The 24,620-nt window shown below is 36.0% G+C and overlaps 1 protein-coding gene across 5 annotated transcripts; it reads left to right on the top strand.

The window, feature by feature from the left end:
• Positions 1 to 742: 742 nt before the first annotated feature.
• LOC113062973 (retinoic acid receptor RXR-gamma-B-like) lies at positions 743 to 24,620 on the top strand. 5 transcript variants are annotated; one of them, XM_026233090.1, is made up of 10 exons: positions 743 to 900; positions 18,066 to 18,298; positions 20,887 to 21,031; positions 21,145 to 21,339; positions 21,731 to 21,891; positions 22,028 to 22,157; positions 23,090 to 23,222; positions 23,358 to 23,449; positions 23,863 to 23,968; positions 24,067 to 24,620. In XM_026233090.1, the coding sequence occupies exons 1-10, from the start codon at positions 870 to 872 to the stop codon at positions 24,212 to 24,214; spliced, it is 1,374 nt and encodes a 457-aa protein (XP_026088875.1). In that variant the 5' UTR covers positions 743 to 869; the 3' UTR covers positions 24,215 to 24,620. The 5 variants fall into 5 exon arrangements, with proteins under 5 accessions (XP_026088875.1, XP_026088874.1, XP_026088872.1 ...); XM_026233089.1 differs by lacking the exon at positions 743 to 900 and adding an exon at positions 8,819 to 9,113 and having other exon boundaries at positions 21,145 to 21,324; XM_026233087.1 differs by lacking the exon at positions 743 to 900 and adding an exon at positions 8,822 to 9,113.

Genomic DNA, 24,620 nt, shown 5'->3' with positions numbered 1-24,620 from the left:
AGAAAGAGTCTGGGGGGAATCACAAGGAGTCTTTGAGCCACCACACTGAAAATAAATGCTTGTAAACAGGCAAACAGACATATCTCAATCACAAAAGTTTGTTAGTTCTTAATCTTGACATAATAAAGGTTTTGCATTAACAGTTAGACCATCAATCATACTTTTTTTTATCTGCTTTTCACTACAAATAACATTGCAAAAATTCATATGAATTTTCCACCTTGTAAAATAGTTGTTTTCTTAGATCGGGTTGATAAATTGCCTACCCTTTGCCTGACTGAAACAATGATATTTGTTTTGGCTCTCACTGTAAAAAAAAATTAACTGTTCCGTTGTTACCTTGAGAAGGAATTTGTACTTGATTTGGGCTGCATTTCCCACAATCAGCACATCAAGCCTAGTAAAAACTAATAGTGGTTAAGTATAACCATTTGAAACTAAGGCTTACAATGCTTTTAGAAAACACAGCCCTGATTCTTTGAACTCTGATGTAACTACTTAGTCAAGTCTGACATTTTAAATTTTTTTGATTCCATCTTGATACTGTTAATTTTCATTGTTGAATGGTTTAATAGCCACTGAAACCAAGATTTTTGGTTCAGTTACAAGGAAATAATAATAATAAAAAAATGCAATGTAAGATGCTTTGTATAAAAGCATATGCAAAAGTGATGCACACATGTGCTGAAGTCATCTGCCTGTGTCTTATCTGATTGTTGTCGTTGGTGAAACCCCTCCTCCCGCCTCCCCCTGAGCGGGGCCCCGAGCCAGCCAGCAGCGCCAGAGTGTAGTTCACTCGGCCTGGGGAGAGGAATCGAGAGTAGTGGCGTGCTTCTCCAGGACAAGACCATACAGTAAACCGATTCGGAATGGATACTCACGACACATATTTACAATTTCGTAAGTCGCCGTCTTTCTTCATTTCCTGTTTCTGCTCTTCTGTGTCATATTTTCGCAGTTGTCCGTGCTGTTTGATTAAAATGTGCATGCCGCGAAAGCGTTAAAACAACTTCGCTTATGAACTTCAGACAGATAATAGTCCCATCAGCCTGCGTGCGTTGACATCCGTCAGGTGATCGCGCCGCGATTTACAAGCATGGTTGTTACTTTAATTGCGTTCATCTAATCGATCGCCTTTAAAACACGCCTGTTGTGTCGGGATTATTATTTATTGAGTTTGAGATGGTTTCCAGTCGGGTATAGAATGTACACTTCTCATAGGAATGAGTGTGTGTATAGGCTTGTATTTCAGCGCAAACTTTGTATTTCAACGCTCGCGGCTTGTTTCAGGAGTGAGTGCGAATGACATGTTATTTTAGGCAAAGTCAAGGACAACTCCAACAAGTTGTGGTGTGACTGTGTTGAGTGTAAGTGATAAGACTCATTCATATAAAGAGTTGCCAATTTGTCACACCTAATTAAAGTGCTCGATGCTGTTAATCCAACTGACATGACATTTTCAAGTCAAGATGTGATGAATTTAGTTATAATTATTATTTATATTAAAAACTTAACTGGAATACAATAGATTAGCATGTGTTATTGCATTATACACTGTTGGAAAATCCAATGTAAGATATTTGCTTACAAGTTGGTTGACCAGCTATCAAAGACCCAGCTTACACCATGAAATGACCAGCCGGAAATGGAATATTTGCATAACGCCGCCCAAATGTTCAGGCAAAGAAAGGAGGCCTTACTTTTATACTCACTGTAGTATAGTTGGTGCTACCGCTGCCATGTCTGGAGATGCTGTGTTTCGTTGTGAAAGTGAAACTACTTTGTTTGGCTTTCCAAAAGAGGACACAACCAGAAATCAGTGGTTAAGTTGTATTTACAATACTGTTCCAGAACAGTTCAACCCAAATATTCAGATGTGTGCAGCGCATTTTACGGAGAACTGTTTGTTGAACCTGGGAGAGTAGCCTACAGTGCTGGCTGTGCACAAAGGTTGTTTCTATAACAAGTACGTTTTTGTGTTTAATAATTTGCCCCTGACAATTTAAACATGAGTTTTGATTAGTGTAGTGTATCGTTCGTTGTTTGTCGTTTCTCCGATCACAAATGCAGATGTTTATAATGCACGATACACAACACAATGTGTAAAAAGACAGTTTGAGTCATTATAATCCATAATTATGTTCCCACTGGATGTAACAAATTTTGTCTCCTTGTGCTGGGAGATGGCATCATGGTATGGTAAAGGGCATAACGTTTCAGTCACATGCTTGAGCTAATCAGCCAATCACAATGCACTGGATAGCTGGCCAATCAGCGTACACCCTGCTTTTCAGAACAATGAGCTTTGTAAAAATATACAGAAAGGGGGAGAAACAATGATGTACAGTATGTGGAAAATAATGTTTTTTTTTAAACCTTAAACCACATTTCATTACACCAAATACACAAAATAATGTTCTTTTTAGCAATGTCATATGAACCCTGTAAGCTGGATTTTCCTGCTGAGCAAGAATTCAGCCTACTGTACATATGCTTTTAAGGCAATATCAGATGTATTACATATTGCTGATGTATTTTTACTCCGGGTCAGGGTTTTGTAGTGCAAACACATTTTTTTTTGTATATTATATTAAAAAGAAGTGTAAAAGCTGTATTCAACTGTATTCGACATTGACATTGCTAGCGCCATGCCCTATTGTTTAAGCTACAGAATTTTTTTATGTAAATGAAGGAAGCATTGAGCCTTCACTCTCAGCTCTTTCTTGTTGCCATAGGTCTTCTGAGAAGTGCCTATAGCTGACAACATTCCACCGCCTTTAACAATGCAAACCCACTCTGCAAGTCCAAAGACACAGAAACAACATATACTGCAGTCGTTAGGCAGGAGTGGCTCGGAGGTTTTTGTTATTGTCAGCTGTACACATGCTTTCAAACTGCTCACAGTGTTTTTTTTTATATTTCCTATATGTGCTTTAAGCTTTCAACATACAGGTGCATCTTTATAAATTAGAATGCTGTAGAAAAGTTCGTTTATTTCAGTAATTCAATTCAAATTGTGTAACTCTTGTATTAAATAAATTCAGTCCACACAGACTGAAGTAGAAAGTCTTTGGTTCTTTTAATTTTGATGATTTTGGCTTACATTTAACAAAAACCCACCAATTCACTATCCCAACAAATTAAAATGTGGTGACATGCCAATCAGCTAATCAACTCAAAACACCTGCACCTGTTTCCTGAGCCTTCAAAATGGTCTCTCAGTTTGGTTCACTAGGCTACACAATCATGGGGAAGATAATCTGAGGACAATCATTGAAGACAATCAATGACACCCTTCACAAGGAGGGTAAGCAACAATCATTAAAGAGCCAGTAAGATGAAAATTCTAAGCTTCCTATCACTGTTTATAAGTCCTGTACAATAGGTTTAAGAGTTCAGAGTTCCGTTTCTCCCAACACGGTAGGCGGAGATTATTATGCAAAGTGTTCCTAGTGACGTACATAGAGATGGGCAAAAGAGTTGAAATCTATAACGACTCGTTTCAGCGATTCAGAGTCGACTCCTTACTTTAGAAGCCAATAACTTTATAAATCATTACACTTTTTGGTTTAATTACTTTGCACATTGTTTACAGCTACATCATACACTGTAATACAGGTAATTTTTGATTTCCCATCTGTGTGGCTCTTTAATTGCAAAAGAAGCTGGCTGTTCACAGAGTGCTGTATCCAACTAGTGTTGTCAAATGACCTGGGCATCCTCTCAGAAAACTCTTAATTTAGCTTAAAAAAAACTTTTACATAGGAGTCTTGGCTTAAGAGCAATTCTGGACCGATCTGAGAGCAACTCTGAGTAAGGAAAAGACAAAAACTTTCATCTTAGTGAGGAGGCGGGGTTGACCCCTTTGCCATGTATGACACAATCTTTTGAAGACTGTGATTGGTTGGTTGTCCAAGAAGGAAAAAAAAGAGTGGTTTTTTTTTTTTTTTTTTTTTTTTTTTTTTTTACACACATTATATGCGTGTATATAAATCCTTTTTTTATTTACCATGCTTTTAATTTCCTATAAGGTATTTGATTGGTTTAGAATTATAAAAAATTTCCACTCTTTCCAATTACAGTGTTTGCGGTCCTATTTAAGTGGCAGTTTGAATGTTGGTTTTAATGTATCAAACATGGAATCAAAACCATGAAGGGCGAGAAAGCCAAACTGGACAGAGGAACAGTGTTTACTGTTAGCCCAGTTAGTGGATGATCACAAGGCCATTCTTAAAGGAAAATTAGGGCCTTTTTTCTTTACTTTTTCTTTAATTTAATGAGTAAACGCCCACATTTCTAAGAATTTTCTTAGAATTCTGTCACTAGGAGCTACTTTTCCCTTAAGATTCTTTATGAATACGGGCCCCGGTACTTTGGTACCAAGTCGGTACTAAAAAATGTAAATGTCACGGTACCAGTTTCTTTAAGTACCGGTGGTACCGAGTGCCTGGTCAACCCGGTTCTTGACGCATACGGCACTATGATTTCTGTGAAGCAGAAAACATGGTCGGAATCTCAAAATCCAGTCATGAAATTGAAACTTACATTTTAATATGGACACTGGTACTGTGATACTGCTACTACTTTTGAAAAAATTAATAAACTTTTTAAAGAAATAAATCAACACTATTTCTTCTGTGTCTTAATTTTAATAGCAAATCCCCTTTATTTACCAAAAAATAAAATGTTTCAGTTTCATTAATTAAAAAGCAAATAAAATTTGGGTGAAACTTATTTACTGTTTTTCATAATTAAATTACTTGTAGAAAAATTTTAAACACAGTTGTAAAGAATTGTAATTATAAAGAATGGCATTGGTTTAATTTTTAGTGATAAAAAGTGTGTTTACTTTTTAATTAGAGTATGTTTGTGTTTTGCTTTGGGACCGAAATTGGTACCGAGAACCGTGGCTTTTCACTGGTATCGGTACCGAAAACTGAAATTTTGGTACCGTGACAACACTATATCCAACCATGTTAACATAAAGTTGAGTAGAATCACAGCCTTATGAAGACTGTCAAGCAAAATCAGTTAAAGAATTTGAGTGAACTTCACAAGGAATGGTCTGAGGCTGGGATCAAGGAATCAAGAGCCACCACACACAGACGTGTCAAGAGATTTACTGAACCACAGACAATGTCAGAGGTGTCTTACTTGGGCTAAGGAGAAGAACTGGACTGTTCCCAGTGGTCCAAAGTCCTCTTTTTAGATGAGAGCAAGTTTTGTTTTTCATTTGTAGACCAAGGTCCTAGTCTGGAGGAAGGGTGGAGAAGCTCATAGCCCAAGATGCTTAAAGTCCAGTGTTAAGTTTACACAGTCTGTGATGATTTGGGGTGCAATGTCATCTGCTGGTGTTGGTCCATTGTGTTTTTTGAAAATCACTGCACCTGTTTACCAAGAAATTTTGGAGCACTTAATTCTTGCTTCTACTGACCAGCTTTTTGAAGATGCTAATTTCACCCCACAGATAATCTATGGGCTATTGTCAAGAGGAAAATAAGAAACGAGACCAAAAAATGTCAAAGAAACCTGGGCTTCCATACCACCTCAGCAGTGCCACAAACTGATCACCTTCATGCCACACCAAATTGAGGCAGTAATTTAAAGCAAAAGGAGCCCCTACCAAGTATTGAGTGCGCTAGATGAACATACTTTCCAGAAGGCCAACAATTCACTAAAAAAATATATTTATGAAGTATTCTAATTTGTTGAGATAGTAAATTGGTGGGTTTTTTGTTAAATGTGAGCCAAAATCATCACAATTAAAAGAATCAAAGACTTGAGTGTGCATTGAGTTTTTTTAATACCCAAGTTTCACAATTTGAATTACTGAAATAAATGAACTTTTCCACAACATTCTAATTTATTGAGATGCACCTGTATGACTTACTGAGCACAATCGCCCTAACCATCACATGCTTGGCTTAGAGAGTCAAAGAAGCCTAGCCAGGGGAAACAGAAGATATGTAGTCGATGGTAAAATAACATATTGGAAGGGTGAGTGTATGTATTCTTTTTGAAAGTGTTTGCAAAAAGGGTCCTCATCATAACACTATTGGGGTGTAGGCCTATGTATTCTATCAATTAAATGATTATTGACATTAGTCCCTTTTTACAGCAGTTTAACAATTCTTATGCACAGTCATAACCCTTGTAGTGCAGCTGCTATAGATAAACAAACTAACATAGATGCTTTTTTGTCCCTAAGCTCCTTGTTCTTGATTCATAGACATTCTAGGGTAAAGTAGACTAGGGCAAGGGTGGAAATCTATTTTGACCTATGGACATGTTCATGTCCTGATTGCTTCTCAGAGGACATGGTGCTTTGAAAGGTTAGATGTGGACCCACATCATAGTAGCGGGTGAACTGTGTTCAAGTGCTTGTCAACACGGGCTGACAGTTGTGTCTTTGACCCTCAAAGTCAGCTGTTACACTATCGTTCAGAAGAATCTTTATTGTCACTTCTGATCAGTCAATTGCATGTTTGCTGAAAAATATTAATTTCTTTAAAATAAATGAAATCTTACTGCCCCCAGATTTTGAACGGTAATGTACACATACTGTGTAACATATTAGATGGACATATGATAGAGTATTTCTGTGTCAAAGACACTCCTTCAGGGTTTTTTATTTTATTTTATTTTTTTAATCAACCAATGAATCAACAGATACAAATACAGTATACTGTAACAGAATATAAAAAAATATAACAACAAAGAATAAAAATAACAGCCAGATTTGAGATTTGAGAAATTGAGAAAACTCAATTTTAAACTAAATAAAGTAATAAATTAAAGGATAATAAATATGAAAGTTAAGAGGAACACATGGGGAAAACATTTGTAGTAAATGTAATAATGTAATTATTTTAAAGAGGAATCCTGAAAAAGGCACAAGTCAGTGTTTTCCAAATATTTTTCAATACAGAGAGCATTTCAAGATATAAACACACCTTAAAAACACCTTACAATGTGGCATATTGGAGATTACACTTGTGGATATGGTATTTACCTACAAGAATGAAAACATTTATAATACAAAATTCTTTATCAGTATATTATCTGAAATTTTTATTTTTATCTGTTGTATAAACACTCCAGGAAGAGTCCGCACACATCAGCAAGAGAAAGAGCAAAGACAAGAGCTCGGCCATCATTGTACTTCATACGGGTTACGGAAGTCTTCCGGATCGAATTTATATTGCTGGATCTTATTTTTAGCCATATCTGATTTAAGTCAATAAAGTTTTTGTTCTTGTTTTATTCATGTCAGTGTCACAGCTTGCAGGCGATCGCTAAACAAGAGCTTTGCATGTTAGTGACTCTTTTGCTCAGCCCATGGCTCACCTACAACTGTATCGGTCTTTTATAAATCTGATCAAACTAAAGACACTTCAGAGATGTGAAGGATGCAGTACTACTACATACCGTAGGTACTCAAGATTAACATGAGATGAAACTGTGTGTGTTATTTCCGCTTTTAATGTAAACGTTTATCAGTAGGATAAGTTACTATAAAAGATATTTCAGTGGCTGATCGTTTTTTTAGCAAAAGAATTGCACGAAGATAGAAAATCTAATACAGTTGTTTTGTTGATGAAGCTCCTAATATCTCTATAGGCAGCTCCAATTGTGTCAATCTTCTGTGTGATCGTAACGCTCATCTCATTCAGAGATATCCATGTGGGGCATTGCTTTTATAGGATGACATATTAAAGAGGCTTTTTTAGGTTCACCCTGAAGGCATTCTGTCATGAAGGCAGTTCTCTCCACTGTCTTTCAGTGAAACTGTAATAGCATCAGCATTGATGTATTGAAGGCTTTAGTAGAAAGTCTTCATCATTGCATCACTGGATTGAAATCCCTCAAAGCTTATTTTTAATCTTTTTCTGCACAATTAATTTGGCTCAAAATTCCATTGGCACTGGCATGACCCATGCTGATATCTCAGTCAGTAAATATAAAGTTGTAGTTATTTATCTTCATTATTTATTTATTTTTCACTGCTTTTCAAAAGCTTGAGGTTGGTTGATTTTTGTATTTTTTTTTTATCTCACTAAGGCTGCATTTGTTTGATCAAAAATAGAGTAAAAACAGTAATATGTTGAAATATTAATTAGACTTTTAAATAACTGTTTGTTCTTTGGTGTCACATGATCCTTCAGAAATCATTCTAAAATGCTGATTTGCTGCTCAAGAAACATTTCTCATTATTACCAATGTTGAAAACTGCTTAATATTTTGGTGGAAACTGTGTGATAAGTTGTTTAAGATTTTTTTTAATGAATAAAAAGTTAAAAAGAACAGCATTTATTTGTCTCTTTTGATCAATTGAATGCATTCCTTTCAGAATAAATAATTGTATTAATTAAAAAAAAACTTCTAAATTTCTGAACATTATCTAAAATATCTTTTTTCAGCATTTTTCTTTTTAGGTAAATTGTCTTTGAACTGTTCTTTGCCAATGTAGTACATTATGCAGCATGGCACAAACACAGGCAGTGTCTAAAGTTACAAGTGCATTAGATAATGAACACACAAGCAGGTGTGCGAGAGTGAGAGGAGGCTGCCAGGCTTGGCTGTAAACTGTGCATGCATGTGTGAGAGAGCATGGCCATTGCCATTTCACTGCTGTAATAGTATTATTGTGATATTAAATTATAGAATGTTTTTGAAAATCAGATATACTGTAAATTTACTCACGCACACTCAAGCCCACTTCATCTCTGGCCGTGCAACAGGTGGTCGGTTGGGCTGATATGACATTCTGAGCCTCTTTCCAGGCAAACTGCAGTCTGTGCAGAAGGACTTTTGTCAAAGCTTGGAGAGAGGCTGATCTTTGTGGCAGTAAACGGTTCCTGCTGGATTCAATCGTTGATAATCCAAGTAATCCCATAAACGAGCAGACTCCTCCCTGTGGATCCTCCTACTACAGCCGTCCTGTTTCACTCATATCCCATCTGTTCCATCAGCAGAGTGAGTCTGTGTTCGGACAGGTGCTCTACTGTGCCTGGTGAGATTTGGTCAAGTGGTGCTCGCAGTCATGTGGCATCCGGCAGCGTTGCCTCTTCACGGCCAGAGTCACAGCAGAGAGGGCGATCACTACAACAATCGTGAGTATCTGATAATAAGATACTCCTGTAACACTTAAGTTCCCAGGAATAACGCGGCTGATGCATCCTAAGGGAAGATGAGAGAATCATACTGTTGGAAACAACTGGAAGGTGTTGTTATTTTAAAGCAAGGGAATACACAGCTTACATTCATAATTGAAATTGGTTTGTTTTAACATTGCCAAATGAAATTAGAAAAATAATGATTATTCTCAAACAGGTTTCCGGTTCTCTTTGTCTGCCATTGGTTGGACAAATGGATAGTCCCTACCCAAATTCAAGTTGTAGACATAAGTATATTTTAACATTGAAAAAAATATAATAGTCAGGTTGATTATGTCATATTTGATAATATATTTTGCTTAAATCTAGTTATGAATAATATATATTTATATTTATATATGTGCTTTTTTTTTACATTGCACATGGTGAAAGTTTGCTTGGGTTTAGATTTTTATTTTATCTTATTGTAATAAACACTACAGTGTTTTTGAAAGTCTTATGATCACCAAGACTGCATTTATCATTTATAAATAAATATAAATGTATATGTGTGTGTACACGTATATATGTTGAATTTACACTATTGATTAGACAGTTGCTTGGCATGTCATCATGGCTTGTGTGTAATTAATCTGTAACCTCTGCTCTCAGCCGTTGGCAGTGAGAGTACTTGGCAAAGCTATGTTCTCTAATGCTGTTCAGCTGTTATAGATCAGGGTAAGGTAGCACTGGAGTATTGTGGATATTTTAGGAAGGTCTGGTTGGATCAGTCTATTTCAGTATATCCCTATATATCTCACAGATACTCACTGTACTTCACCCCCTCGCTGCTTTGCTTTTCTTCTGTTTCTCTCTAACAATAGTTCTGTTGAGGGTCATTTTTTTGTGGTTGGGTATGTGTAAATACTTGGACTGACAAGGACACACTCCTATTTGATCGCACAATAGAAATCGGTGACAGAAGTTGTTGTCGCTCTGTTGTTCTTTCTCTTTCTGTTTCTATCTTTCTTTTGAGAGGCGTCAGTGTTGACAAAACAAATAAAACGTGCACAATACCAACATAGTAAGTGAGTCTGCATTAAATTTTGCGTGTATGTCTCTTTCTTCAAATTAATATTACGTAAAAGATTACATTAATTTACATTGGAGTACATCTATGGGTCTTTAATATAACATATATATATATATATATATATATATATATATATATATATATATATATATATATATATATATATATATATATATATATATATATATGATGTTTTGGAAGCTACAGCTGAAACATACATTACAAGTATGTGGACATGCCTTAACAGATATGCCTAGGCATCTTAATTCTAGTGATGACAAGGGATAGTTCACCCAAAAATGTAATTTCTGTCATCATTTTCTCACCTTAATGTCTTTCTAAAGTTGTATTGCTTTCTTTTTTCTGTGGAATACAGAAGAAACTTTATTTGACAATACTTTATTGCACCAAAATTAGTTAATACTTTACCATATTTAAGGATGTATTAATTTGATCAGTTTATTATTCATGCAACAATACATAACTACAATAACTTTGTCTAATGCTCTTATGAAAATTTATGGCATGATTTGTGAAAATGTAACTATACTGAAAGACATAGCACAGACTTCTTTTATGGCTAGTTTTTGCGTATTTCCTTCCATTCTGTAAACTGCTTTTTTGATTGCTGTCTTTTGTGGCGGCAAAGCAGTGCTGCCAGATATTGCTACTGAATCAAACATTGCTACTGAATCAATTTTTTTTTAACTGAAAACATCTTTTGACGGTCTTTGTTCATTGATGAGATTATCTTCAGACAGTCTTTCTAAATTGTACAATATGTTTGATATAAACACAGACAGAGCCTCCCCCTCTTTATTTATTTATTTTTTTTTTTTTTAAATCTCCCCCTTTTGTTGAGGTTACTCATGGTTATGTGTTATGTGGTTATGTGGGTTCTCACATGCAGCTGCTGTTAGATCCCATTTGTAACCTAACATTTACTCTCAGTTGGTAACAACTTTTTGTGTGCAGTTGTTGCCTTAAGGAACTTTTTTACAACTGCTGCCTAGTAACACATTCAATTAGTTTACATTAGGGATGTCAAATTTCGATTATTTCCTTCATCGATCGTCTTTTAAATTAACGATCAATTAATCAACAGGAGAGAATTTTATACACCACTGTTCAAAAGGTTGGGTTCAGTAAGATAGTTTTTTATGAAATTGTTAATTTTATTCAGCAAGGATATATATTAAGTTGATCAAAAGTTAAGCTTTTACATTTGCAGACCTACTAACCTGTACACATTTTGCATAGCAGGCACACATTTTGACCTAAAAAGTATGCTGGTACGATTTGTCACTAAACTATGCAAAAACCTGGTTACGCCTTGTACACTCACAGTACTTAAATAATCTGCTGTGGTTTATTTGTGTTCATATAGTCTAGGGCTGCACGATGTGTCATTTAAGCATCGATATCACGATGTACGAATCCACAATAGTCACATCGCAGGATGTGCGATGTAGGCCATGGCCGCGGGAAGTGGGGGTGCTGGGGGTGCTGCAGCACCCCCTAGTGACGAAAGGGAGATAAAAAATAAAAAAAAGTAGGCCTATTAAAATATTTTGCACAATTTATAAATTCCTTATGAATATTTTAGAAAATGATTTTGACACACGTAGGCTATTACGTATATATTTTGGATTTTAATTTCATATTTTGAGGCCTAATCAACACAGGTTCGGAAGTTACGCTGTCAACGTCAGGCAGGCAGGTTTGGTCGCCGAGTAACGAGGTTTCCCGCTCGTTCCATGCAGAATACATCCATCTTTATATAATACAGCGCACCTCGACATTTGGACACCTGCAACCAGGGCACCCCCCCCGGGCACCCCCCCCCCCCCTGCATGTAGCTCAGGTAAGAGCATTGTGCTGCCGCGCTTGTAACATTTTTTTTTTTGTCAACAAGTGTGGGATCAGCTTTGACTAGCGAAGCAATTGTAAGTAGTACACTATAGTATTTTTGTAAGGTGGTGGGGATGGAGATGGAGAGTATTATTTCGTTCGTGTGTTCTTTGCGTAATGGTTGTGGAGAACTGTTAAATAACGTTTAAATAGTCTGAGATTATTTCCTTTTTGTTTGTGTAAAGAGGTTGGAGATGGAGACAAAAAGCTTTATACTGTGCGTGTGTTCTTTGCGTAATGGATGTGGAGAACTGTTCAATAAACAAATTGCTTAAATAGTCAGAGATTATTTCCTTGTGGTGTGCGTAAAAAGATTTTGGAGTTAATAGAGTTGCGTGTGAAATAAACGTGCAGTGACTCAAGCCAGCTGACCAAATCGATTGCATTGTTTTAGCGTTATTGTGAAGTTTGATTAATATTATATTTTGTTGTAATATTATTTGTTGTATCTAAATAAGTTGCATGTATGTATAGGCTATCTGAAATTGTAATGAAAGTAATTATTTCGTTTTCTTTCGATTATTAAACTATTATTTCTGATTCTGCTTCAGATTAATAACGCATTGCGCATATCTGAGAACTGATGTCTGTGTTTCAGACCCTGGCTGGCTGTGCACTGAAGTGTATATGACAATAAAGTAGTAAATCTCAATGTATTTATTTTTAAAATGTATTTTAAATAGGCCTATAGGCTCATAGGTTTTTTTGTCAAAAAAAACAAACAAAAAAAAAAATCACAGCACCCCCTGTTCAAAATTACTTCCCGCGGCCCTGATGTAGGCTGTCATAGTTGATACGTTATTCATTAACTGTAAGGGCCAGCTGCTCCCTGGCCCTTGACGAATGTGATTCGCGGATTAATTGCACAGCTTAACCATCGTAGAGTGAAAGTTTATCATGTTTATCAAACACATTATGGATGTTTTCAAGTCCTTTTCAAGAGCGCGCGAGAAAGAGAGAGCGAGAGAGTGCGCGTGAGAGAAAGAGACAGAGGGAGGGAGAGAGAGAGAGAGAGAGCGAGCCCCGGCTGTTTGTAAGAAAAAATTAGATTAGATTTCATATCGCTATATATATATCGCAGAAAAATTAAATATTGCGATGTCATTTTTTCCCAATATCGTGCAGCCCTAATATAGTCCATATAGTCCTATTATTAGGGCTTTTAGTCAAAAAGTGTGTGCACTTGGATATTGTTATGTAAATATTATATGTAAATATTGATATATTTGCACTAGAACTGCATGATTAATCGTTAGAAGATCGCAACCTCGATTCAAGATTAATAAAAAAAAAACGATTTATTTAGTTTCATGAAGTATTCATGAATGTATTTTTTGTAATTTTAATATTAACAATTGGCGCACTATATATATTTTAAATGCATATAAATTATGTATTTGATATTATGCAGTGCCTGAAAATAGGCTTATTGGAAGTTACCTAGCTGGGACTATTTCAGGCGCTGCGTAATATCACTGCATCTGCTGCACCCATGGTACGGCAGCAAAGTTCCTTGATTATTACGCTGGAATGAGAGTATAGTTCCTAGACATATCAGCCTAGAAAATCACAATGTAGTACATGATGTAACTACAGAAGAGTCAAGTTATAAACAGGACAAAATATACAAAGACTTTGGTCATTTTTGAGCGAGATGCTAACGGTCTAATCAGATTCGATGATCTTTGCTAAGCTAAGCTAAGCTAAAAGTGCTTCCACCAGATCTGGAGATCGTCTGAATGGATTCAAAAACAGTAAAACAGTAAGGGAGTTGAAAAATTAGCCTATTTTCAAAAAAAGTAGTGTTCCTTTAAAGTGTTTTAGAATCTGTAACAGTTCAGTTCAGTTCATCCACTATACAAGAGGTCTGGTGGAACAGTTACTTCAAAACTCTTGTGCAATGTTCATTGGAACAGTCCCTGCTGATCGTTACATTGTGACATTAACAGGGGTCATCAAATGTAAGATGTCACAATCATTACTCAGGTTTTTTTTAAACAAGTTCACTTCAGTGCCACAGAATATCAGCTGTCATATGATCACGATATGATAGGATGTTTTGAAGCTTAACATTTCCTGTTAAGTTTGTTTCCAAATGTCAACATATCGACCCAGTCAGCATTTATCTGATGTCCAGTTTCAGACAGTAATATTTAGTGTACAGTATTAGATGTCTATATGTTTATCTGTCTGTCTGTCCTTATTTTACTTCTCTTTTTTTGTGTCATATAAAGCAGTTGTCAGCATAAGTTAGATTATGCGTGTGTGATGCATGTGACAAAGTGTGCTTGTTTTGAACAGAGTGAAACAGAGGTTACTACAGGACACACTCGGAGTGCATGCCTGGTTCACTGAATGATGTCTCTTCACTTGATAGTCCTCTATCATTCTTTAGTATTCACTTCTCTTACCTTTTCAAACACTGACTTTGTCTCCACTTAAAGCAGCAGTTACAGGCCTTCGACTTTTTTTAGCAACAGAACACACACTCAAACACACGAGTCCTTCAAAAAAAAAAAAAAAAAACCCTTTCAATAGTAACAGTGTAAGACAGATGTCAATACTGCCATAAAAAAGTAAACATATCCTAGACCTCCTGCGGCCTGCATGAGTCCAGCTCATTTTTACCTTTGCGATTCTGGGGACATGAACATGAATATAATGCTCTATTTCAGCAGTTCTGGTAAGAAAAACATGAGCTTGTGTGTCTTTTTACATTTGTGTGTGTGTGTGTGTGTAGCATGTAATTAATATTTATTCATTTAAAGAATGGTGAATGAGATGTTTAGGTGGTAAAGATAAGATTATTACCAGCTATAAAATTGACTTTGCTTGTGTAGGTTAATTATTCACATAGAAACACAGCTTGTGCTGATAAAGTAGTTTATGATATGGCTGAATAAGTGGTGTTTGTAGTTGAAGTGTGAGGTATGTGTGTGTATGTAGTCCTGGGCTTTGGAGGATTATGGGCATATGGCATTAATAAGGGTTGATTTAATGTCAGGGTGCTCTCTGCGGCAGACTGGGATAGAGTGGGACAGTGTTTATCACTTCTACCCCCTTCCATCTTTTTGTGTCTGTTGCCCTTCCCACAACCCCTGTCTTTTTGACAGGTTGGTTGAAAATATTTGTCAGTGATGAGAAGAGGGTTTAGTGATAAATTATCAGATGTCAACTTCGTTTAGGATAGAAATAAGTGATTCAAGAGATTTAGATTTAGATTTTCACGTTTGTCTGTGTGGTTCCAGCCAATAATATGCTCCTAAATCTGAAAAGCTAAATCTCAAAACTTACTTTTGGGGGTGTTGTGTTATTTAGTATTATACAATAAACAATAAAGTCTAGTTTATTGCAAGTTTATGTATTTTGACTTTTGGAGTCACATTCAATATTGTTAAATGCTAATTTAAATGCAATTAGAGTTAAAATGAATGAATTCTAAAAAATATATATATTATAATTACATAATGAAAAGAATTATTTGTGTCTTTTCTTTTGTAAATTTTTAATGGCACACACTCTTTATGTTCTTCATGTCACTTTCCAATCTGTTACTCAACCTTTGTATTACTAATGTCAGAATAATTTCCATCTGCTGTTCATTGAAACTAAACACATCTTCGTTGCTGTATATAGTATCTGTGAGGATATTAATTACAGTTTGTTGCATGAAGCATGCTGTAACAGTTTATGTCTGTGATTGTGTCCACGCTGACCTGTGCGATTTCATGTGGTCTCTGCTGAATTTGATAGCAGTCTACCAAAGGGTGCCCTTTGCTCCCAGACAGCTGTACAAAGGTCATGTTCACTGCCGACAGTCATTGTGAAATCCTGACGAATGTCTGGCACAAGGACCATCTCTGAAGAATAAGATCTGAATTATCCACTAAAGGTTGATGCATCTAAACAATTTTTATTTTAGACCTAATGAAATGCAAATCTGCAGAGATAGAGCTATAGTAAGTAACCTTGCCATGTATAGGGTCTCAGTTATACCTGTTAAACTTATATTTTAAAGTCAAAATAAAACTAAAACTTTGGAGTTAAAGGTTAGAGGCATATATTCTGGGGGGGCCTTAATGTCCTTCTGTGTGTTGGTGTTGATTTGATCGTGAACATTATTTTTTCGATATTATGAATAACTTTTTCACTGTCAAATTAAGCTCTGTATAAAGATGCAGTACCAAATCTATAAAGATTCTGTGTAACAGCCTTGTTTCAGCCTTAGGGAGTCTGTCTTAAGCATTGGACTTGTCTGGTCTGTTTTAAATGCAATGGATCAGGTGGGCCATTTGAGGATAGGCCGACACGTGGACCACTGTATGACCATATTTCTGCCCCACCAAAGGCATCTTGGCCATCTGCCACAAAAATTCCCCTTTCTGCCCAGAGTCTGGGACACACACACATGCACCAGCTTGGAAGAATACAGCCATTGCCAACTGTTTGTTTATAACACTATAATGTTTAAGTGCTGAAATTCATGAATAGGCCTGTTAATAAACATTAAATCCTGGATTTGTTTAATTTTAAGTAAAAGAAACAGCAAGATAGAGAATTCTATTACAAAAGAAGCTAACTTCAGACACTCATAGGGTGTGTCTCCCCACAGGAAAAAAAACGAATATGTACATTTTAGGTTCTTATATGTACTTTTAAAGTACTAATATTTAACTTTAAGGTAATATGTACTATTTTGGAGTAAATAGGTGCTAAGATGTACCTTTAGGGTACTGGCCTACTGACAGCCCTTTACCTTTTTTCCCAGTGTATACAAACTTCTCATTTGGCAGGTTTACTATATGTGGTTCATACTACATTTCCCATCATTCTCAGCACGAGAATGATAAAACATGTAGATGACTTAAGAGATAAATGATTTAAATTCCTTATTTTTGCATATTATGTATTTTAGTGTTTAGCTTTATAGCCATTTAGTAATATATGAGAGTTTAAGAAATATATATGAATGCACTATTTTGACTGCTAAACTGAAATTGATGACTGTCCATTGTCTTGTAGCACTCTGCTGCCTCTTTCTTTTCATTTGCTAAAACAATTTCAGCTCAAAGTAACATTATATGTCCATTTATTTATTTGGTAAGCAGCCATATATTTACGGTGGACTCGAATCCCCTCCTCTTAATGTTGAGGTCTTGATCACCCTGTGTGGGTTTATTTTGCAATAATACATAAGCAGTATATTGAAATAACCTGCAAGAGATTAACAGTTACAGTCACCAGAATATCTGATCAAATCACTGCTTTTTGTGTTGCACACTTCAATAAAGCAACCTCTTGAAGCTTTGTTCATGTTAATTTAATCATTTAATTTGATCTTCATCTTGATGAATGATGAAATGAGATAAGGGATTGCAACACTATCAATATTGGCAAAAAGGTGCAACCTTTGCCCTGTGTGTGTCCTTGTACTACGTTAGATAGATTATATGTGTTTGTGCTGGTACAAACTACCATTACCAGGTACTCGTATGTAGCACCCCATCAGCTGCTGACTGAATGGGAAAAGCAGCAGGGCTTAATGCATTCTCTTAGTGAAGTGCCCTCTTACATTTACTCAAACAGCTTATTTTTCATTACACATTTTAGGCCTTAATAAAGGAGGTAATTGATGTTCTGCAAAGGCACACATTTCCACCGTTACTAGATGTTCCTGTGCGCACACACTTACCCTGTTCTCTGACGTCTGTACATGCTAAATAAAAACACAGGTTGTCATGACAAATTCATATAGACCTGTCACACTGACCTCTCTGATTGATTTATACATTACAGGTCATAGGTTTGGAATAATTTCGATTTTTACTTACAAAATACAGTAAAAACTAATTTTGTGAAGCATCCATGTGTCAGTGATCCCTGATGTCACCAGCAGTCATTTTAGTATTACGTTTTAATTTGTATTATCTTGTCTCATATTAATCTTTCTTTTTGTCTATTCACAGACACTAGTGTTCTTAATTCGCCTCCCTCTCAGCCACCACCCCTAAGCTCCATGGTGGGTCATCCGTCCGTCATCAGTTCGTCCCGCCCACTGCAGTCTCCCATGAGCACCCTGGACTCATCAATGAATGGCCTGGCCTCACCCTACTCAGTCATCGCCCCGTCTCTGGGTTCACCATCCATGTCCTTGCCCTCTACACCCAGTATGGGATTTAACAATCTCAGTAGCCCACAGGTAAGAAGTTAATTCCCATAATTCTGTGCTCTCTCCTACTGACACCAACTGAAAGCAGTCTGTCCTGCAAACTGAAATGTTGAGCTTTCTCATAAATAAAAATTTGCCTATTGACAAAACCCTTTAAAAGGTTACTAATATGTGACCCTAGAGCACAAAACCAGTCTTAAGTATGTTTGTAGCAATACCCAAATATACATTGAATGGGTCAAAATTATAGATTTTTCTTTTATGCCAAAAAACAATTAGGATATTAAGTAAAGATCATGTTCCATGAAAATATTTTGTAAAGTTCTTACTGTAAATATATTAAAACTTAATTTTTGATTAGTAAAATGCATTGCTAAGAACTTCATCTGAACAACTTTAAAGGCCATTTTCTCAAAATGTAGATTTTTTTGCACCATCAGATTCCAGATATTCAAATAGTTGTATCTCAGCCAAAACTTGTCCTGTCCTAACCATACATCAATGGAAAGCCTATTTATCAAGCAGTCAGATAATTTACAAATCTCAATTTCAAAAATGTTTACAATTATGACTGGTTTAGTGGTCCTGGGTCACATATGTACCTTTTAAGTACTAATATGTACCATTTGTACAGGGAAGTGAGGTACAAAGATGTACTTTTTAGCTTTTGTACTTTAGGGTACCGACCCAGTTTAAGGGTGTAAGGGTTGCCCTGGTGTTAAAAGAGGTCATCTTATGTGTGTCTGTATGGGTGTCTCATTTCTCCCTGGAGGCCAGAGAAAGCCATTGACTCAGACAAATGTTTCAGGCTTTTAGTCCAATGAAAGGACATCAATAACTATGAGCTTACAGTATATGGGCATATGGGGCAAGTAAGTGTGTGTGTGTTGCGACATACAGGGTCTACTTGAAATTATATTGAAATGAAAGGAAAATGGGTTAAATGTTGTAATGCTGGTAGCATGCGCCTTTAGCCGTGCCTGGTGTTTCTTGTTCTGAAATCCTGTACATGGGTGTTTCTTTTTTGGTCCCGAGTGGATGTAATGTTCACAAAATAAAGGCACAAAGGACTCAAATTAAAATAAAATAACATGTATTAAAATATATTAGACTTTTTAAAACACACTATTGTGTGAAAATGGGTTTTTACTTGTTACAGAATGTAAAGTAAATTCAAGGTAAATATCAGAAAGTTTTGTTTTGTTGTGTTATGTTATGTTTTTATCTTTTTATTTCTATAAAACTTTGGTTTTTCATCATTTTAATATTAAACTTGTGTGAGTTAATTGCCAAAGCAAATTTTCTTATTTTAATTTAGGTTTCTAATTTTCATTTTGGTTTTTCATCTTAAATTTGTACTAGCAGGATTATTAGTCATCTTAATTTAATTGTAGAAGTATAGTTTTAATGAACAATAACACTCTATCAAACAGATATCTTTGAGATATCTTTGAGATATGACTGAAATTATGTTGTGAAAAGTGAGGTTTTCTCCACAAAAGAAGCAGCCAAATACAAACCCAAATCAACAGACAAACATATATGCCAGTAATTCACTCAAAATAAGGCTCACTGAAACACATTCCGGATTTGACATGCTTGCTTTATGCCTGAGGTATGACCATGTACTGCCCCCTTCAGGCTTAATGGAGTAGTGCAGAAAACAGTATGGGATGGGAAATTGTGAATTGTTCTGAGAGGGAAAGAGACATAAAGTCTGCTGCTGCATTGTGACAACAAGTCTACTCCTGGTTTGATAAGCTGTTTCCATCTCTCCTCACATCATCTTCACATCTCCTCACATCTCTCAATTGCTCCGCATCTGACCGCAAAGCACTCCAGCGGGTGGTGAAAACTGCTCAACGGATCACCGGCACCCAGTTAACTTCCATTGAGAACATTTATCACAAGCGCTGTCTGAGCAGGGCAAGAAACATCATCAAGGATGCCTCTCACCCTAACCATGGACTTTTCACCCTCCTTCCTTCCGGCAGACATTACAGGAGCCTACGTTCTCGCACTAGTAGGCTCAGAAAGAGCTTCTTCCCTGAGGCTGTAACACTTCTGAATGCCACATCACCAATCTAACCAGCACCTGCTCTTTTACTGCTCTGGTCACAGTACTTTACACACATGTATTTGCACTACTCATAATTTGCTCAGACTGCACACTATTCTGGCTATTACTGTAAACTGTCTTTAGTGGTTACTGTACAAAGCACAGTAAACCATTTCTATAAAAATATCATTGCACTACTGTTATTTTGCATATAATACATTGTTTAACAATACTTTTGCACACTCATCCAACTGTATTTATTACCACTGTTCTCACGTTGCTGCTGTTCATTATGTATATATAATCTTACATTGGTCTATTCATAATGTACATACATTTGCATTCCTATTTATATTCTGTATGTACTCTGCTCAATACTGTATATAGCAACTCCACTGTACATTCTGTATATCATAGCTTCACTTACTCTGCACTTATATGTATATAAAACACTATAACATTGCACTTCTGGTTAGATGCTAAGTGCATTTCATTAGATCTGTACTTGTACTCTGCATAATGACAATAACGTTGAATCTAATCTCTTCCTGTCTTACAGATGAACTCTTTAAATGTGAATAACTCAGAAGACATCAAGCCTCCACCAGGATTGGCTCCGCTGAGCAACATGAGCAGCTATCAGTGCACCAGCCCTGGATCCCTCTCCAAACACCTCTGTGCCATCTGTGGCGACCGATCTTCAGGTACAACAACACAGGGATGGTGTTGTGTTAGGTGTTGCACTCGGTTTTGGTTTGGAAGTTAATGCAAGATACGTCTCCATCTCTTCTGAGGTTCAGTATGGTTGTGTTTGCAGGGAAGCACTATGGTGTTTACAGCTGTGAAGGTTGCAAAGGCTTCTTTAAGAGGACCATCCGAAAAGACTTGACCTACACGTGTCGAGACTGTAAAGAGTGTTTGATCGACAAACGCCAGCGCAACCGTTGCCAGTATTGTCGCTACCAGAAGTGCCTAGCAATGGGCATGAAACGGGAAAGTTTGTATTTGCATGGTCTGTATCCACAATTCAATGATTTTTTTAATTGCCTTTGAATTGCTGATGGGTTTTGTTTTTTGCTGCCTTTGTGGCCAGAAGATATTTTAAGCATTCTAACATTATGCTTTAATATTACGCTAAATAAAATTATATATAATATACATTAAATGATATAGTATTTCTATATAACCTTATATAACTGCTTTATAATAGAATACATTATATTGTACAAGTGTTTTCTTACAGAATCTAAAATATACTTTAAAATAAAGTTAAATAGATTTTAATATAACAGATAAAGGTAATATTAAAAATATGAGATTTCTTAAATATTGTTTAAATGTGCCATAAGTCATTACAATGATTTGTAATGTACTCGTTTGCTCTGCTCTGCTGGACCCCGTAGCGGTGCAGGAAGAGAGGCAGCGTGGGAGGGAAAAAGGTGATAATGATGTGGAATCGACGGGCGGTTTTAATGAAGACATGCCTGTGGATAAGATTCTGGATGCAGAACTTGCAGTCGAACCTAAGACTGAGACATACACCGAGAACAATCCTGGCAACTCAGTAAGACAAAGACATTTCGATTTATTCAAATACAATTTACACAGTACATACATGCTGAATCTTTGAGAAAGTAACCACTTAAATAATCTCTCTCATTCTTTCTCTTTCCTCTTTTTCATTGGGTCTCCTTCTCCAGACAAATGACCCAGTCACTAATATCTGCCACGCAGCTGACAAGCAGCTGTTTACTCTTGTGGAGTGGGCCAAGAGAATACCTAATTTCTCAGATCTGCCTCTGGATGATCAGGTCATTTTGCTTCGAGCAGGTATAAGACACTCATAAGTCTATACACATGTGTAAACATATATAGATATAGACCGGGGTGGCCGACGTCAGTCCTGGAGAGCCACAGTCCTTCAGACTTCAGCTCCAACCCTCATCAAACACACCTGAACAAGCTTATAAAGGTCTAAGGATTACTAGAAAGCAGCAGACAGGTGAGATTTTATCAAGGTTGGAGCACAACTCTTCAGGACTGTGGCTCTCCAGAACCACTGATATAGACAAATAATAATAATAGTAGTTTTTGAAGACAAAGCACAGCTATACTAAAATTATAAAACCTACGATTAAACAGGAACCAGTTTCATCAGCATGTCCACGCTAGGTCTCTGTGAAGTGATATGCAGATAAAAATCATTCAATACTGATAAAATTCATATTTTGCCTTTATTTTAAAATCATAACTGAAGTAGTAACATAATATATATATATATATATATATATATATATATATATATATATATATATATATATATATAGATAGATAGATAGATAGATAGATAGATAGATAGATAGAGATAGATATTTATATATAACTTTTAGTTCTAGTTTTAGTGATTATAATACATAAACATCTTCATTTCAGTTAGCTGCCAAGGCAACAATTATTTTAAAAGTATTAATTTTAATGTTAGAGTTTTCATCTATTATTGGCATTTTTTATTTGATTTCAGGTTTATTTGATTTCAATTTCTAAAATCTTTTTAATAGTTTTAGTTTTAATAGTCAGGCAGAACTGTGTTGGTTATGTAAGAGGGAATGCTGACCTCTGCTGGTCAAACATTTCACATGCACTCCGCAGAACATCATAAAGACTTGCTAATAAAGAATACTGTGTTGAATTAAAAATTGTATTAAAAATTCCTCCTCCTGTTCATGTCATTTATGTTATTCATGTCATTTTTCTTCTAATAGGATGGAACGAGCTCCTCATTGCTTCCTTCTCTCATCGCTCAATCACAGTTAAAGATGGCATCTTGCTGGGCACAGGCCTGCATGTCCACAGGAGCAGTGCTCACAGTGCAGGTGTGGGCTCCATCTTTAACAGGTGAGTCTTTCTACCTGCAACACCTGTGAATTAATAAACATCTCGTGTGTTTAGAGAATGATCAGAAAATATGTGTCATCTTTATTTTTATTACAACCATTGTGTTCAAGTGAAAGCTTTGTGTGTGTGTGGCAGGGTTTTGACTGAGCTGGTGTCTAAAATGAAGGACATGCAGATGGATAAGACCGAACTAGGCTGCCTTAGAGCCATCGTCCTCTTCAATCCTGGTGTGTTGAGCACTTCCATTTTTATACGCTCGTCTGCAGCATAGATAAACTAAGTTGTTTTGTTTAATTTAAAGTTTTGTAATATAATATGATTAAAGGAATCGTTCCACCATTATTTACAAACCAATTTCTTTTGTTTTCCTGGCATGCCTTGGGAATTGACACTGATATTGTGATGATAAATTGTGAAGACCTTGATTGGTTTTATCTTATAAAGCACATCTAATATTATATTATTAAAAAACCCAAGTTAAAGAGAAAACTTGTATTTTGTAATATAATGTAATATATGTAGTAGTTAAAGAATGCCTTTAAATGCCTTTATGAACGTTAATAGATTAGAAGTAAAGATATGTTAGATGTTTTGATATGCTGAGTATATGTATAATCATGCAGACTGTCTCTTCTCATAGATTCCAAAGGCTTGTCCAACCCAGCGGATGTAGAGGCACTGAGGGAGAAAGTTTACGCCTCACTGGAGACCTATACTAAACACAAGTACCCTGACCAGCCTGGCAGGTACAGTCATGTACATGTTTAGTATTCGTTAAATACTGATCAAATCTGTGGCACATACTCAAGTTCACCTGCTATCCTGCTCCCTGCCTGCTTTACAGGTTTGCTAAACTTCTGTTGCGTCTTCCTGCCCTCCGATCCATTGGCCTTAAGTGTTTGGAGCACCTGTTTTTCTTCAAGCTGATTGGAGACACACCCATAGACACTTTCTTGATGGAGATGCTCGAAGCACCCCATCAGATCACGTGACATGACTTCCAACGGACCATTTTTTTTTACATATTCTCATGTAACTAATATAATAATGAACTTGATGGAAGATATTGCAGTTTGCTGCCTATTTTAAACCATGCACAAGTTATAATTCTTTAAGAAAGAAAAAAGTCTGGAAGGGAAAAAAGAGGAGCAAGTCTGAAAGTATGCAGATTAAATTTTTTTGGTATGGTTTTGAAAAATGTTGTGAATGTAAATAGCTAATGTCAGGTATCTACTGTTTTAAAGAAAAGAAAAAAAATTTATCCAAGGAATGTTTATCAAATCCAAACAATAATTTCTCAAATGAAGTTTAGAATTCTGTTCAAATAAATATTTAAATATTTAAATACTATGTTTTGTTTGTTTGTTTGTTTGTTTTGAATAAAAAAAAATGGAGCAA

The sequence above is a fragment of the Carassius auratus genome, chromosome 45 (assembly GCF_003368295.1).
Source record: "Carassius auratus strain Wakin chromosome 45, ASM336829v1, whole genome shotgun sequence".
NCBI classification, from domain to species: Eukaryota; Metazoa; Chordata; class Actinopteri; order Cypriniformes; family Cyprinidae; genus Carassius; species Carassius auratus.
Note: the sequence above shows the minus strand (reverse complement) of the source record. Positions and strands in the feature narration are given on the sequence as shown.